The sequence below is a fragment of the Lichenostomus cassidix genome, chromosome Z (genome assembly GCF_008360975.1).
Source record: "Lichenostomus cassidix isolate B80296 chromosome Z, HeHo_3.0, whole genome shotgun sequence".
NCBI classification, from domain to species: domain Eukaryota; kingdom Metazoa; phylum Chordata; class Aves; order Passeriformes; family Meliphagidae; genus Lichenostomus; species Lichenostomus cassidix.
Genome location: NC_139511.1, coordinates 3207480 through 3220893, shown reverse-complemented (window position 1 = coordinate 3220893; position 13414 = coordinate 3207480). Strand labels below are relative to the sequence as shown.

Below are 13414 nucleotides of genomic sequence, written 5' to 3'. Positions count from 1 at the left end.
ATAAATATTTACTCTATTTTCTGAGTAAACTGCTTAGGTTAGGTTGTGGTGATGCAGCTTTCTTAAGGTACCTGAATGTCATCATTCACTGGTGGGGAGAATTTTTCAATAGAGAGGCAAAGTAATCATAGGGAGTCTCTGTCAGTAATTTGCTTGCCAAGTTTTTAAGTTTTTGTAGAGAAAGTCAGAATTGCTCTTGTGGGATTGATAATTTTGCAAGATCTGATGACTTGCCTTGTTTAAGGTCGAAAGAACCAACATATCTTCAGATGTACAGCTGTGAATAGCCTGTAACTGGTTTCTTCTGATTGTGTCTTTTTCTTTAAGTCATAACGTTTGTAAGGTTGCTTACCCTAAATGCTTCTTGTTCTTCTTGTAGATACTTGTGTCTCCCAAATTACTCTTGCTTCTTTCTGTGGAAAAAAAAGAGTCAGTGGCAAGTAGGAAAAGTCACTTTTAAGGCCAGATGCAGCACAGAGAATGCAGTGGCCCTCACATCCTCCTGCTTTGTTGGGTTTTGAAAACCTCTGTGAAATTTCATTTTCCTAATACACAGTGGGACTCTCCCTTGCTGTTTTTTTTTTTTCTCACCCTCACAGCTTTTGCCATGTATCTCTGAGAAAAGTCTGATTCTGTCTTCTGAGAAGGTATCAGAAGGAAATTGTGTGAGAGACTGTTTATCTAACAAGAAACTTGTGCGTTTTGTAACTGAACTGCTCTCAGCTTTGTATCTCTGAATGTTAGCTGTAAGGAGAAATGCAGAGCATGGTGTGGAGGGAGCTGCTCCAAGCCTGTGCACCTCTCAAACCCAAACATACCTCTCTTTTCTGTATGGTAAATAACTGAGAACAAAGAGGGCACAAACTAAAATTAATCCCTAAGGTGAGGGAAGATTGTTGTGTATCTCTTAAGCTTGTAAACAGGCAGGTTCTGGGCCAGAAAGGGCTAATTTTGTGAGCACCTTAACAACTTTATCACTTCAGGAGACTTTGTGCTGCACTCAGTTCTTCTGGCAAAGAATTGATCTGAAGCTCCTGCTGGGGCAGCAGCTCAGGGTTTGAGTGTGTTTGGGCAGCAAATGGATGACTTGTAGTATGATTTACCTGTGGTAAAGTCTTTAGATGATAGACTTAAAATGAGATAGGCTTGGTCAGACTTGGCTAGAAAGATTTATCTTTAGTTTCTGTTACAGTCAATGCATGTGAATTACAGGTCCTCACAGGCTTCACACATTTCTGTTCAGTGTCAGTGGTTATTCTGCACCCAGGCTGTCACCTGGTAGAAGAGTAACTTCAAAAATTTGTTCCTGGGCTCTATAGCTTCAGCCTAGAACTTCCCAGGAAAAAGGGAATTAAAATGCAGAATTTTTTGCAGCTTTGAAAGAAAGTTGAAAATAGCATGAAACCCAGTTGTTTTAATACAACAATTTTTTTCTGCTTCATAGTGCTGTACCAAGGAACTAAATAGTCAAAATACAGTATTTCATGATCCCAAGTATTTGGAATTCAAGAAACTGCCTTTACTATAAATGCTAGGCAAACATGAGGCCCTTATCAGCAGGAACTGTATGTCTGTGTCACCACACCAGTGGTTACAAGGCTACCCTGCCCTTACCGTTCTGAATGATCTTTCAGGGGTGAAAATTGCTGTGCTATGGGGAGCTGCCTTTGTGGGCTCCTTGGTTCATGATCAGGAGGTTTGGATTGTGTTGGGATTGGGAGGGGAGGAGTGTTTAACACCGTGGCACACTGATTCTGCTGGATCTGGTTCCCCCTGTACTCTTCTAGCTCAGAGAAGCTTCCTAAAGCCTCTTAAGGCATAACTTGCTAGTTTTTAAAATGCCAAATATTAACTGCATGCACTTTTCTGGACTATCTCTCAAATTTATAGAATAACAACACTCAAAAATAGCGTAAATAATTGGAGGCATTGGACAGAACGTAGAATGAGAATGTAAAGTGTGAGTAGATTGCAAGATGTAAACAGTGAGTTGAGGCAAGTGTAGTAATTGAAGGCATCAAAATAAAAATGTTTTACATTGGATGGGAAGAAAAGTAATGGAGACTTGTGCACAGATTCTGTCTATAACCAGGGAAGAGTGATTAAGCCATTCTTGCAGGGAAGCAAACTTGCATATTGCTTCTGTAAAAATTATTCTGTACTTATGTTGCTATAACAAAAGTTTCTTTCTACAATAATAGTCAGTAAAGTATTTACACCCTTAAGTTCTCTTCTGTGACATAATATAGGGCTATTAGAAATTGCCATTTAAAACTGTAACTTCTTCTGTTGCTTGTGAAATTAAATTAATCCAGGAGTAGGAGGGATAGCTTAATAGATGTGTTGTTAGTTTTATACTTCTATGATCGTACACCTTTTTTGTTATCAACTGTAAGTAGACTTCAGGAAATTCTCTCCTTCATTCATTACAGTACTCTGACAGCTGCTTTACTCTCATCTTTTGCAAGGTCTGTTTACTAAATTTCTCTTTTTAAGCAAGGCATGCCTTGAGCTCACCAGTGAAACCTAATGTAGAGCACAGAGAGGCCCAGCAGTCTCTGTCAGTCTGGTCTGGAGAAATCCACTAAATTTTACCCTAGGAATGGGAACAAAACTTCATCAGTTGCCTATTCATTGTGTCCAAGAACATGTCTCACCTAGTAAGATTTATTTAGACAGCAAGGTTTTACAGTTTCAGCTGACAGTAACTTTAAAACAGGACCGTTCTGCATGTTTTTTCTTGCTTTCCTTCAGTCACTCTCCTGATGATTTAAATGAGATTGCCAGGGTGAAAAAGGCAAGTAAACAGAGCAAATGCACAACCACATTGTGCTTCAGAAGCACCGTGCTGGGTTTGGTCTGTTTACTAAAAACATAAGGTTTCTCAAGATGGTGTAAAATCTTTCAGCACTGGCTGCCTTAAAGCAACTTTGACTATTGTTTCATAAAGAAAAGTATTCTATTAAACCTTGAATGTTTTTAGAATACACAGTTGTGTGTCTTAATTCACATGACAGCTGCATCCAGCTTTGCATCTATGGTACAGAACTAATCAGTAGAATAGTGGAATCATAGAATGGTTCAGGTTGAAAGGGACCTTAAAGATTATCTTTTCCCAATCCACGTGCCATGGACAGGGGTTCCACTCACTTTTTATAAGCTTCCCTCCTTTTTGTAAGGCCCCTTAAGGTACTGGAAGGTACAAGCTTGTTACACATGCAGTTTACCAAGGATTGCATATTTGATTTCTGTCATTAAGATTACAAAAGTGTGCTGGTATTTGATCTTGGGGAGGTAGGAAACAAACTTGCCTTGACCTTGTGGTTTTGAATGGGAAAAAATCTAACTTAAATGATGGAGATTCTGAAAAAAGACAATCAACTTTCCAAAGATACTCAATTTCATTTGTTTTATCACTTGAGCTTTCTGAGACCATGGTAGTCAATGTAGGCTAGTTGAAATATGTAATAAATTCCAATGTACTATTTTTCCATTACTTATTTTTAGTCTTCTTATGAGCCCATGAAAACTTTTGCCCTTAATTATATGAACTTAGAATTATGAGGCTGGCTATTTTATTGTGTGAAAAGCCACCATCTCTTGTCCTGAAATCAGGATGCATTTATATCCCCTGATTTGTTTCTAGTTCATTCATTTATATGAATGATATGCATGATATTCAGACAGCTTTTAAGTGAAAAGTGCACAGTATCTCTTTTTTCTGTTTGTGAAGTTAATGGTGCCACCTGTTTGTATTGTGTACTTTTTCACACATTTAAAAAGACAATATTTTTGCTTTCAGGTGATGAGCATGGTATCAGGATTTGCACCACTGATTTCTGCAGGTATTTTTTCAGCCACCCTGTCATCTGCATTAGCATCTCTTGTGAGTGCCCCTAAGATCTTCCAGGTAAGTAAGGGAAGAAAATCATAATATTTTAAAGAATAATTACTTTTGACTCATTTTTGGAATAGGACTCTGTCATACTGCCATTATGATCCATACCACTTGCCATCAGTAGATTGTTCTAATATTTACCTGTTGTTTAGAATGGGAGAACAGTTTGTTCCTGTTCCTTGATGTTCCTGAGAGTATTTTGCTCTACCTTCTTTTTAACTGTCGAATCTCCTTGTTTTTAATTGGGTTAAAAAAAGTTCAGTGGGGAGTGGGATGTATTGATGCAGAGAACTTGTGTGTGTAGTGGGGCAAACCTTCCACTTCCAGAGAAAATGTAGTCTCTAAAGAAAGACTTTTTGTGGTTGTGAGATGCTAGTCAAGCAAAATAGTCAGTTACTTACAGAAGAGCAAAGCTGCTACTTGCAGCTAGACGTTACTGAGGAATAGAATAGTGGAAATGCAAAATGCCAAGATGCAAAGACATATGAAAATACAATTAGTCCATGATGGTTATAAACCATCAGGAAGTGTTCAGAAAGATAGTATGCAATAGAAGATGGCATGAACAAAATGCATACTGACTCTTGATTTTTTTTTTTTTTTTTTTTTTTTTCCCCCCCCCTTAGGCTTTGTGCAAGGACAGCATTTATCCAGGATTTCAGATGTTTGCTAAAGGCTATGGGAAGAACAATGAACCACTGAGAGGATATATTCTTACATTTTTAATTGCTCTTGGATTCATACTAATTGGTTAGTTTGAAATTTTAGTAAATCTCAATCCCCTTTTGTCCTTTAGGGAGCATCCCAATCCATGCTGTGGGCTTGATGACAAGGTCCTAGAGATCTAAAGCACAGCTTAATTCTAAGACAGCCTTCTAAATCCAGTGATTTTGAGGCTGACTTTCTTCTAGATATAACTATCAAGAACTGCAGTAAGTTTTAACTGCACTTCTCTTTTTAACCACAGGTATCTGTCTTTAGGTACTATCAATCAATAAAAATACATCCTTTGCTTGAGGCAGAGAGGTGTTAACATCTTGTAAATATGGAAGTGTATTTCAGATTTTTAATAATGACAAACAGCTTCAGTAAAATACACATTTTCATGAGTAATGTTATTTAAAGTGTGTTTTTCTGTGTAAGTTGCAAACAGCAGAGATGAGTGCTGACACTGCTGCTGCTGAATGTGAAGACAGGCTAGATGTAATTAATTACATGCAGTCTGTGTAGGTGGCAAACTAATTGTGCTGTGTCCATCCATGAGTCCTGTGCCAGTGCTTCAAACTTCTTTTCCCAATTTGCTCTGTCCTCCTTCCTCCACATCTGCTTGAGGCAGAGATACACCCATGGGGTCCCTATTGAACCATGCTGACTTGAGGCTTGATTGCAACAACTAGAAACTTGCAGACTAGCATGGCACATTCTGCATTTTGACTGCTTTTTTTTTTTTTTTTTTGATGGTGAGAGTACACATATAAATGTTTTGTAGCATGCTGCCTCAAGGACAGGAGAGCATCAGGTTTTTCCTTCTCTAAAGAGGATGTAAGCATCACTGTTCTGATGGTGTTGGTCTGAAATAATTGTTCAGGCATTCCTCAGAACCCAGTGTATTGCTGTACTGTGTGATCCAGACCCTGCTGGGAATTACATTTTCTCCGTTTTGAGAAATTTAGTACTTTCAGAGTGCTTCTAGAACACTTGGTAGTGTTTATATGTTTTGAAACTGAAACACTCCCTTACTGGTAGAAGATAGTAAATAAGAGATTGTTGGTATAAAGTTCTGTGTGTTAACAGAAGGTGTAAACTGCATCTCATTAGAGTGTATCAGAAAATAAGGTCCTTTGTTGCAGAATTTTTACTCTGTAATCTGCAAAGCCATTGGATGATACCTTTGATAACAACCTGCTTTTTTGTTTTTTCATTTTACAGCTGAACTGAATGTCATTGCTCCAATTATTTCTAATTTCTTCTTGGCCTCGTATGCCTTGATTAACTTCTCTGTATTCCATGCTTCTCTTGCAAAATCTCCAGGTAGGAACTACATTTTAGGGGTGGGAGTTTAGCCTTGCAATTCCTTTATGCATAAATGCAATTTAAAAGGCATTAATATAAATTCAGGTTTGGTATAATTATTAAATACATAGTTAATTCTCATGGAATTAAAAGCTTAATATGTTGTACACTTGAATCTTCTGGAATTTGAAGAACTGGGTAATTCAGTTGGGCGTGAGAGCTACTAATTTTGTCATCTTTGCTGAGGGAACACAAGGTAATTCAGAGTTTAGTCAGAAGCTCTGGAAGAAGGCTTTCTTGCTAATTCAGTATCTGGTGTTGGCAAACCACCCTTTTGTTGTCATCAGTTCTGTGACTGTGTTTCATCTTCCAGTCCAGAAGAAACAAGAATTGCTGGTGGTATTGCCACATTTTTCTAGTGTTTAGTGTGGGAGGTTGGTTAAACTACAGGAATGAGCCAAAGCCTGGTGCTTGCAGAACAGATGTACATCATACCCAGTCCACGTGCAGTTGTACTGAAATAACTCCCTGAAAAGCTTTTTAAGTTACTGAACTGGTAGATACATCTTTATTCTTATATACAGGATGGGCAAAACAGTTTGAACAACAGTTCTAACTTTATATTTAATAACTCTGTTTAATAACACTTGTTAATCTTGGATATGTTAGTGGGGGTGTGCATGTATATATACCTGATTTTGGATGAACCAAAATAAGCATGGCAATAAGGATGTAAAACAGTGGCAGTCCAGTACTTGGACTTATCCGAGTTCTTCTTGGATATACCTGTCCTTTTGCTTTTCCCATAGTGAAAATTTCATGTGAAAGTAGCAAAAATGCACAGCTGAAAGCAGCAGTACATAAGAAACTGAGGTATGAGATGATGATTCATGTTATACTGCATTTGAAAGCAAAAATCAAATATCTGCCAAGCTATTGCCAAAAGTTCCTGTAGCCAGATTCAATATGCATACTGGCACAGGCATCCTGAAACTTTCCTGTTGAGCTGTGCTTTTAGGGGGCAAAATTAGGAACATTTACATATCTGTGTGAGCAAGATGCAAATTCATTTGAAAGATGTTGGAAAATGGAAAGCATAAGTGTGCCAGTCTGCATTTTGTACTGAAATACTCTGAAGTAATCACTGAAACTCACCCATTCACATGAAATGGTTGTGGAATACTAGGGAAGGGAACAAGAAACAGTGCCTTCCTTCTCTTATAGTGTTGTTTAAATTAATTTCCCCCCTCTCTTCTGTCCTCAAAATTGTATTTTGACTAGGTTGGCGCCCTGCTTTCAAATACTACAATATGTGGATTTCTCTTGTTGGAGCTATTCTGTGCTGCATTGTGATGTTTGTCATTAACTGGTGGGCAGCACTTCTGACCTATGTCATAGTCCTTGGCCTCTACATCTATGTCACTTACAAGAAGCCAGGTATGTACAGGGGCTTCTTTTGGTTGTGGAGGGGGAAGGAGGTTTGTAGGAGGGAAAAAGTGATGACCTTGGTGGGGAAAAACCCCAACAGCTTCTTCCTGTTTGGACAGCTAGTTTAAACTTCTGTTTCACGCTGTTTAGTTGTAATTAAATGGAATTTTGCCTGCATAGTCACTCCTGTCCCCCTTCCTCCTCACTTGCAAAAAGTGCAAATTATGAAGATGCCACTTAGGCACCAATGTCTGGAATGAAAATTGGAGGAAAAGGTGCATATGGAAAATGGTAAATTCATTGTAGCTATCAAGAGCTGTGTATGGGAGCAAAAAGAGATGATAATGGGGTCTTTCTTTTCCTCATAAAAATCTGAAAGGATCTGCTTAGTCTAGTAGTTTTTCACTGAAAGTATTTGACTTTATTAAGGCAGTGTTTTGGGATTTACTTTTTTCTTTGCCATGATATAAATCACAGCATTTTTTCTCAACTAGTATGCTTTGAGTTGTTGTGGTCTTTGAAATGTGATAAAAAAGGACAGTATTTTGCCTAAAACTTATACAGAAATGTTGTCTTTAAATATAATTGCCTCTTTAGCTGTAGGGGTTTTTTTGACTAGTATTGTATAAAAGATATCAAGGGGTAGCTTAAATCTGTGTTTTCAGTTGGTATCCAGCATTCATTTTGTGATCATATAGTTTTACAATGGACAACAGTAAATAACACACTGGAACCTCAAATCTTTCAACAGATGTGAACTGGGGATCCTCAACTCAAGCCTTGACTTACCTGAATGCCCTGCAGCATTCCATTAGGCTCTCAGGAGTGGAAGATCACGTGAAAAACTTCAGGTAACACTTAAACCCAGGAAGTTCTGTGTTCACTAGGCTGCTGTCATGAGGTCTGCTGTCAAGGTTTTCATTTAGTCCATGTTACTCTCCTGTGATTCAGCCAAATAAATGGAATTACAGATTGAGTGGGAGTCCTGATACAGGTGCCAGCTTCTGAAGTTATGAAGAACCTGGCAGCAGCACAGGTTCTTTTCTTTTCAAAGAAAGCATCTATGGCATTTCCTGTCAGTTGGGAAAATACTCCAGTTCTTACCCCTGGGCTCTCCTGGAAATTATTAAATTTCCCTGCAGAAGTACAAGGTGTAACATCTATATTGCATATGTACAGAGAGTTGAAATAGGATATGTCAATCAGTTGGGATAGGCACCAGCAGAGTGTCAAGGAATATGACAATGAAACTAAATTACAGATGTAGTAATATGAGTATTAATGGACTTTCCACTTCCAGACTATAAAAGAAAAAAAAGCTGGCTGTAGGTACAAACCACAAAATTGGAGGTTTAATTAGGGGGCAGCTCTTTGTTCTGAAGTCATAAGGTGCCATTAAAATCCCTGATTTATTTATAAGTGTTATATTGGCTATTAGATCAAGCTTCATCATCAACAGGAAAAAAATTGAGGGGCTGGAGAGTGTCCAGGGAAGGGAATGTAGCTGGGAAAGGTCTGGAGCACCAGGAGAGGCTGAGGGAGCTGGGAAAGGAGCTCAGCCTGGAGAAAAGGAGGCTCAGGGGGACCTTGTGGCTCTGCACAGCTCCTGACAGGAGGGGACAGCTGGGGGGTCAGGCTGTGCTCCAGGGAACAGGGACAGGAGGAGAGGGAACAGCCTCAGGCTGGGCCAGGGGAGGTTTAGATTTGGTATCACAAACAATTTCTTCACCCAAAGGGTTGTCAGGCATTGTAAAGGGCTGCCTGGGGAGGTGGTTGAATCACCATCCCAGAGGTATTTAAAAGGTGTGTAGACATGACACTTAGGGACATGGTTTAGTGGTGGAACTAGTGCAGTCAAGTGTATGGTTAGACTCAATGATCTTCAGTGTCTTTTTCAGCCTAAATGGCTCTGATTTTATTCTGTGATTCCATCAATGAAAATTAAATGGGGCAGCTAAAGAGACTGAGACATTACTTCAGGTGATTTGTATGATATGGAAAAACTTACCACCTAAAATGAGTTCTGAAGTTTGGACACTTCCTCTTTTAAAAGTGGTTAAAAAGTTGCCTTTAACTTACTTACACTATGTTCGCTCTGCCTTCTGAAGGAAAGTTATGTAAAAATGAGCACATGATTCCAGTATTTCTGTGGGATTCAGAAGAATCTAAGCTACAAAATGCAAGGGATGTGACTTACTAATGGGGAGGAAAAACTTGATCTTTCTGATGTAGTCTTGTCTAAAAACTTTCCTTGAACTTTCTAAATGTGTAACTATTCAGATTTAATGGGATTACTAAGTTTTTATGCAGTTAGTCATAGATCTGCTGACAGTTGGGTAACAGTTGATATTTTCTTAATTTAACATAGTCTTATAAAAGTGGATGAGGTTATTACATTTGAAGTGATGATTGTGTTGTTATGGCTAGTATTTGGAAGAAACTTCTCTGTTAATAAAAAAACCCCAGAACTCCAGATTAATTCCAATTCCAATCTTTTTTTTTTCCCCTCATAATTCTAGACCTCAGTGCTTAATTATGACAGGTGCTCCAAATGCACGTCCAGCTTTGCTTCACCTTGTCCATGCTTTCACCAAGAACGTGGGCTTGATGATTTGTGGCCATGTACATATGGTAAGTGTATTCTGTCATGTCATTATTAAGTTACCTTGGTGGTGTTTTTATTCTGTTTGCTGTGGGGTTTGGTTTGGGTTTTTTAACCTGTTTGCTTTTTGTCTCTGGTTCATGTTTAAGTTTTGTGTTCTTTATTTGTTTGGGTGCTTTTTTTGTAATGAAAGCATCATTAGTCATTAAAAAGTGCAAAAAGAGATTTATTGGTAAGTTTTGCTGATGTATGGGTCATCACTATTCCAGTTAGATGTTCTACAGGGGAAAATTTGTAAAAAGTCAGTACCTTTGATCATTTGATGCTTAAATGCTGAGGGACCTTTTACTTCTAATTGAAGTGAACAGTGGGAGATTGATTCTCATGTGGAGCTCTTACAGATCCTATGAGAAGAGAAACCTTGAGCAGGGAAGTCAATAGCAGTTTAGCCAATAGCTAAAATTTGCTTTTAACCTTCCAAGTAGTTTTTTATTCCTTCATTTATCAGATTCATTTAGTTCTCAGGTGTTCCTCTTCCCTTTCTGGCCGGCCCCTAATAATACTTCTCTAAGTATCCCTGGGGTTTTTTGTCAGAATATCAAGTGAGGATGTTTTTGCAGAGGGGGCTGTGTGGGGGTGGTTCTGCAAGGACATAATTTTAACAGTTCTCACTACTTAGTGTCTGTGACAGACCTAAAGAGTGGTTTTGTGATGGTAGGAAGGAAGCAATTTTCAAGCAATTTCTCTTCAGAGTCAGCTTGTCATGAGTTGTGCTGATTGAGATGCAGGGTGGCTGTCATACAGTGATCTGTACCAAAACTTCATTTAGCTACAGAGAGGCTGTGGCATCTCTGATAAACATTGGTAAATGCATTTTAACACATGGAGATTGTGCAGTTCTGCATCATATCTTAAGGCCAAACTTTTTTGTCACATCGCTAAGAACATTTAAGCAATTGTGTGACAGAGATGTCATCTAGGACTGACACATGTCACCTACCCAGACTTCTGCCAGGCCTTCAGCACAGTCCTACGTTGACATCCATATCTCCAGATTGGAGAGACATGGATTTGAAGGGTGTGTGATTCCCTGGCTGAGGAGCTGGCTGGATGGACACAGCCAGAGAGTTGTGGTCAATGGCTCCGTGTCCAGCTGGAGGCTGGTGACAAGTGGTGTCCCTCAGGGCTGTGTCCTGGCACTGGGACTCTTCAGCACCTTCATTGGTGACATGGACAGGGAGATTGGGGCCACCCTCAGGAGGTTTGCAGTGACACCCCTGAAAGACTTTGAATAAAAACACTGATTGCTCTTAAATGTGTTCAAATTTGCTATACTTGTTAAATATGACTTGCTTCTGATCTAATGAACAGATGAGAGCAAATCAAGTTAATGCAGACTGCATTAGATATTTTGTTATAAGAAACTTTTAATTGCTGTCTATATAAACTTCATAATATTTATTATAATACAATATTTCAGTGAATGTGAAAGGACAGAAACTGAGTAATGCTAGGGAGACAAAATGTCACAGATGTAATAACTGCCTTTGAAAAGTAGGGCTATACAGAAAAGAATAAGGAGGTGTCATCCTTCTTGTAGGAAAAACTCTAGATATTTTTTGGGAGCATATCCTTTCCCTATTTAAAATTTCTTTCTTAAAGGAAGGACAACACTACCTTATTCTTCAATAGTTTTGACCATTTGGTCAGAATCTGTGTCCTTTTGGGAAAACTGGGCTGCTGTGTTCTTGATGATACCTCATCCTGTATTGTGCATTTTGATGTCTGGGAGGAACACAAAAGATTCACCCCGACAGAAATAATATAAAGGAAGTATTTAAAGAAGAGGTGACTGACTGCAGGATACAAATACTCCCATAAAGTGTAATGTTAAGTCATCTGACATCTGTATATTTCTTTATAAAGCCCTTTTCTTTTAAAATTATGTTATGCTTTGGAGGACAAACTTGTGCCACCCCCTGGGGAAGAGGGTTGTGCTCTGCAGGAGCAAGATTGCTAAAGTTTGAGCAACCCTCTTCCTAAAAATAGTAAAAGTTTTTCAGTCTTTGCTGCTGATAATGCCTGGTATTTTGTGGTTTGGGGTGGTTTTGACAGTGTGCAAGCATGTTTTGAGGTTCTCCAAGTTTGAATTCTTTTCTAGCAGTGACATTAAGATACTGGTAGGGGCTTTTTTACTCCCATTACTCATATTCCTAATTCTTGTTCCCTCCCTCTTACTATTTCCTTTTTTTGAAAGGGTCCTCGGAGGCAAGCCATGAAGGAATTGTCAACTGATTTGGCCAAGTATCAGCGCTGGCTAATTAAAAACAAGATGAAAGCTTTCTATGCTCCAGTGCATGCAGATGACTTGAGGGATGGAGGGCAGTACTTAATGCAGGTATTTTAAAAAAATAAATAAATTTAAGGGGTCTAGATGCACATCAAAATTGAAAGTGGCTTTATACTTTTAAATCTATTCCTTTTGCAAAATTATCTTAAAGCTTTGATGAAAAGCACTTTATAATTCTCTTAAGCAGAAAATAGAACCTTTAGCTGTGTCAGTAACACGTTGTTTTATAAAATACTTGTTGTTCTTCTTAGGCTGCTGGTTTGGGTAGAATGAGACCTAACACCCTTGTTGTTGGATTTAAGAAAAACTGGAGACAAGGTGATATGAGAGATGTTGAGACCTATATCAATTTATTCCAGTAAGTAGCAAATACAGAGTTTCAGTTGCTATGTTCCATTTCAGTGTGCCTGGTTGTAAGTGAAGAAAGACCTTAGTTAAGTGAAGTCTATTTCAGGTAGACCTAGATTTTCCATTCAACAGCCTTCAATGCTTCTGTTTTTTCCCTGATACAGAAATTAATAAGCAAATCTTTATAGTTCAGGCATATTAGAAATCTCCATAATGACTTTCTGTATCTAGAAAGACTTGTGGCAGAGGTCTGAGGTTTGAGAGCTGCTGTCTGAAAAGGAGAAGAAATACTTTACTCACAAGATACACAGCACTGACACCCAGGGTAATATAGACAGGAGAAGAGAAAAGAAATCCCAGAGTAACTTGACAGTACTGAAAGGCAAACCACTTGTGGCTGAAAAATTTAACAGAGTAACTTGTGCTGCTACCAAACACTTAAGGACAAAAAAAAAAAAAAGCATATTTTACTTACACTGAGGTTTTTGTGTGCAGCTGAAGTGCTGCTTAACTCACTTCCTTTATGCTTTATATTTCTCATTTGCTGTGCTTTTAAGAGAGAGAGGATGGGGGTTTACAGGCAGATATCAGAAAAGGACAAAAAAAGTCATCTCACCCAGGTCTTTAAGAGAAAAGCAGGGACACCAATACAGTGGAAAAATAAGGAAACACGTTGGTTAGTTTTTTCTTTTTTTCCTATTTTATTTTGGGATGGCTTTTGCAGGAAGATCTGTCAAGGTCAGCGAGTCATGTGGTTCTCCACATCCCTAAAGAA

The 13414-nt window shown here is 38.5% G+C and overlaps 1 protein-coding gene across 2 annotated transcripts in view; it reads left to right on the top strand.

Moving 5' to 3' along the window:
- The window catches only part of SLC12A2 (solute carrier family 12 member 2), a 55180-nt gene that overhangs the window by 29496 nt on the left and 12270 nt on the right, over window positions 1-13414 (top strand). For both annotated transcript variants that reach the window (XM_085042799.1, XM_085042798.1), the window contains exons 11-18: window positions 3803-3910; window positions 4525-4648; window positions 5828-5929; window positions 7193-7348; window positions 8091-8190; window positions 9859-9970; window positions 12199-12339; window positions 12543-12649. In XM_085042799.1, the coding sequence (XP_084898925.1) occupies window positions 3803-3910; window positions 4525-4648; window positions 5828-5929; window positions 7193-7348; window positions 8091-8190; window positions 9859-9970; window positions 12199-12339; window positions 12543-12649 (950 nt within the window). The remainder of the gene's footprint in view (window positions 1-3802; window positions 3911-4524; window positions 4649-5827; window positions 5930-7192; window positions 7349-8090; window positions 8191-9858; window positions 9971-12198; window positions 12340-12542; window positions 12650-13414) is intronic.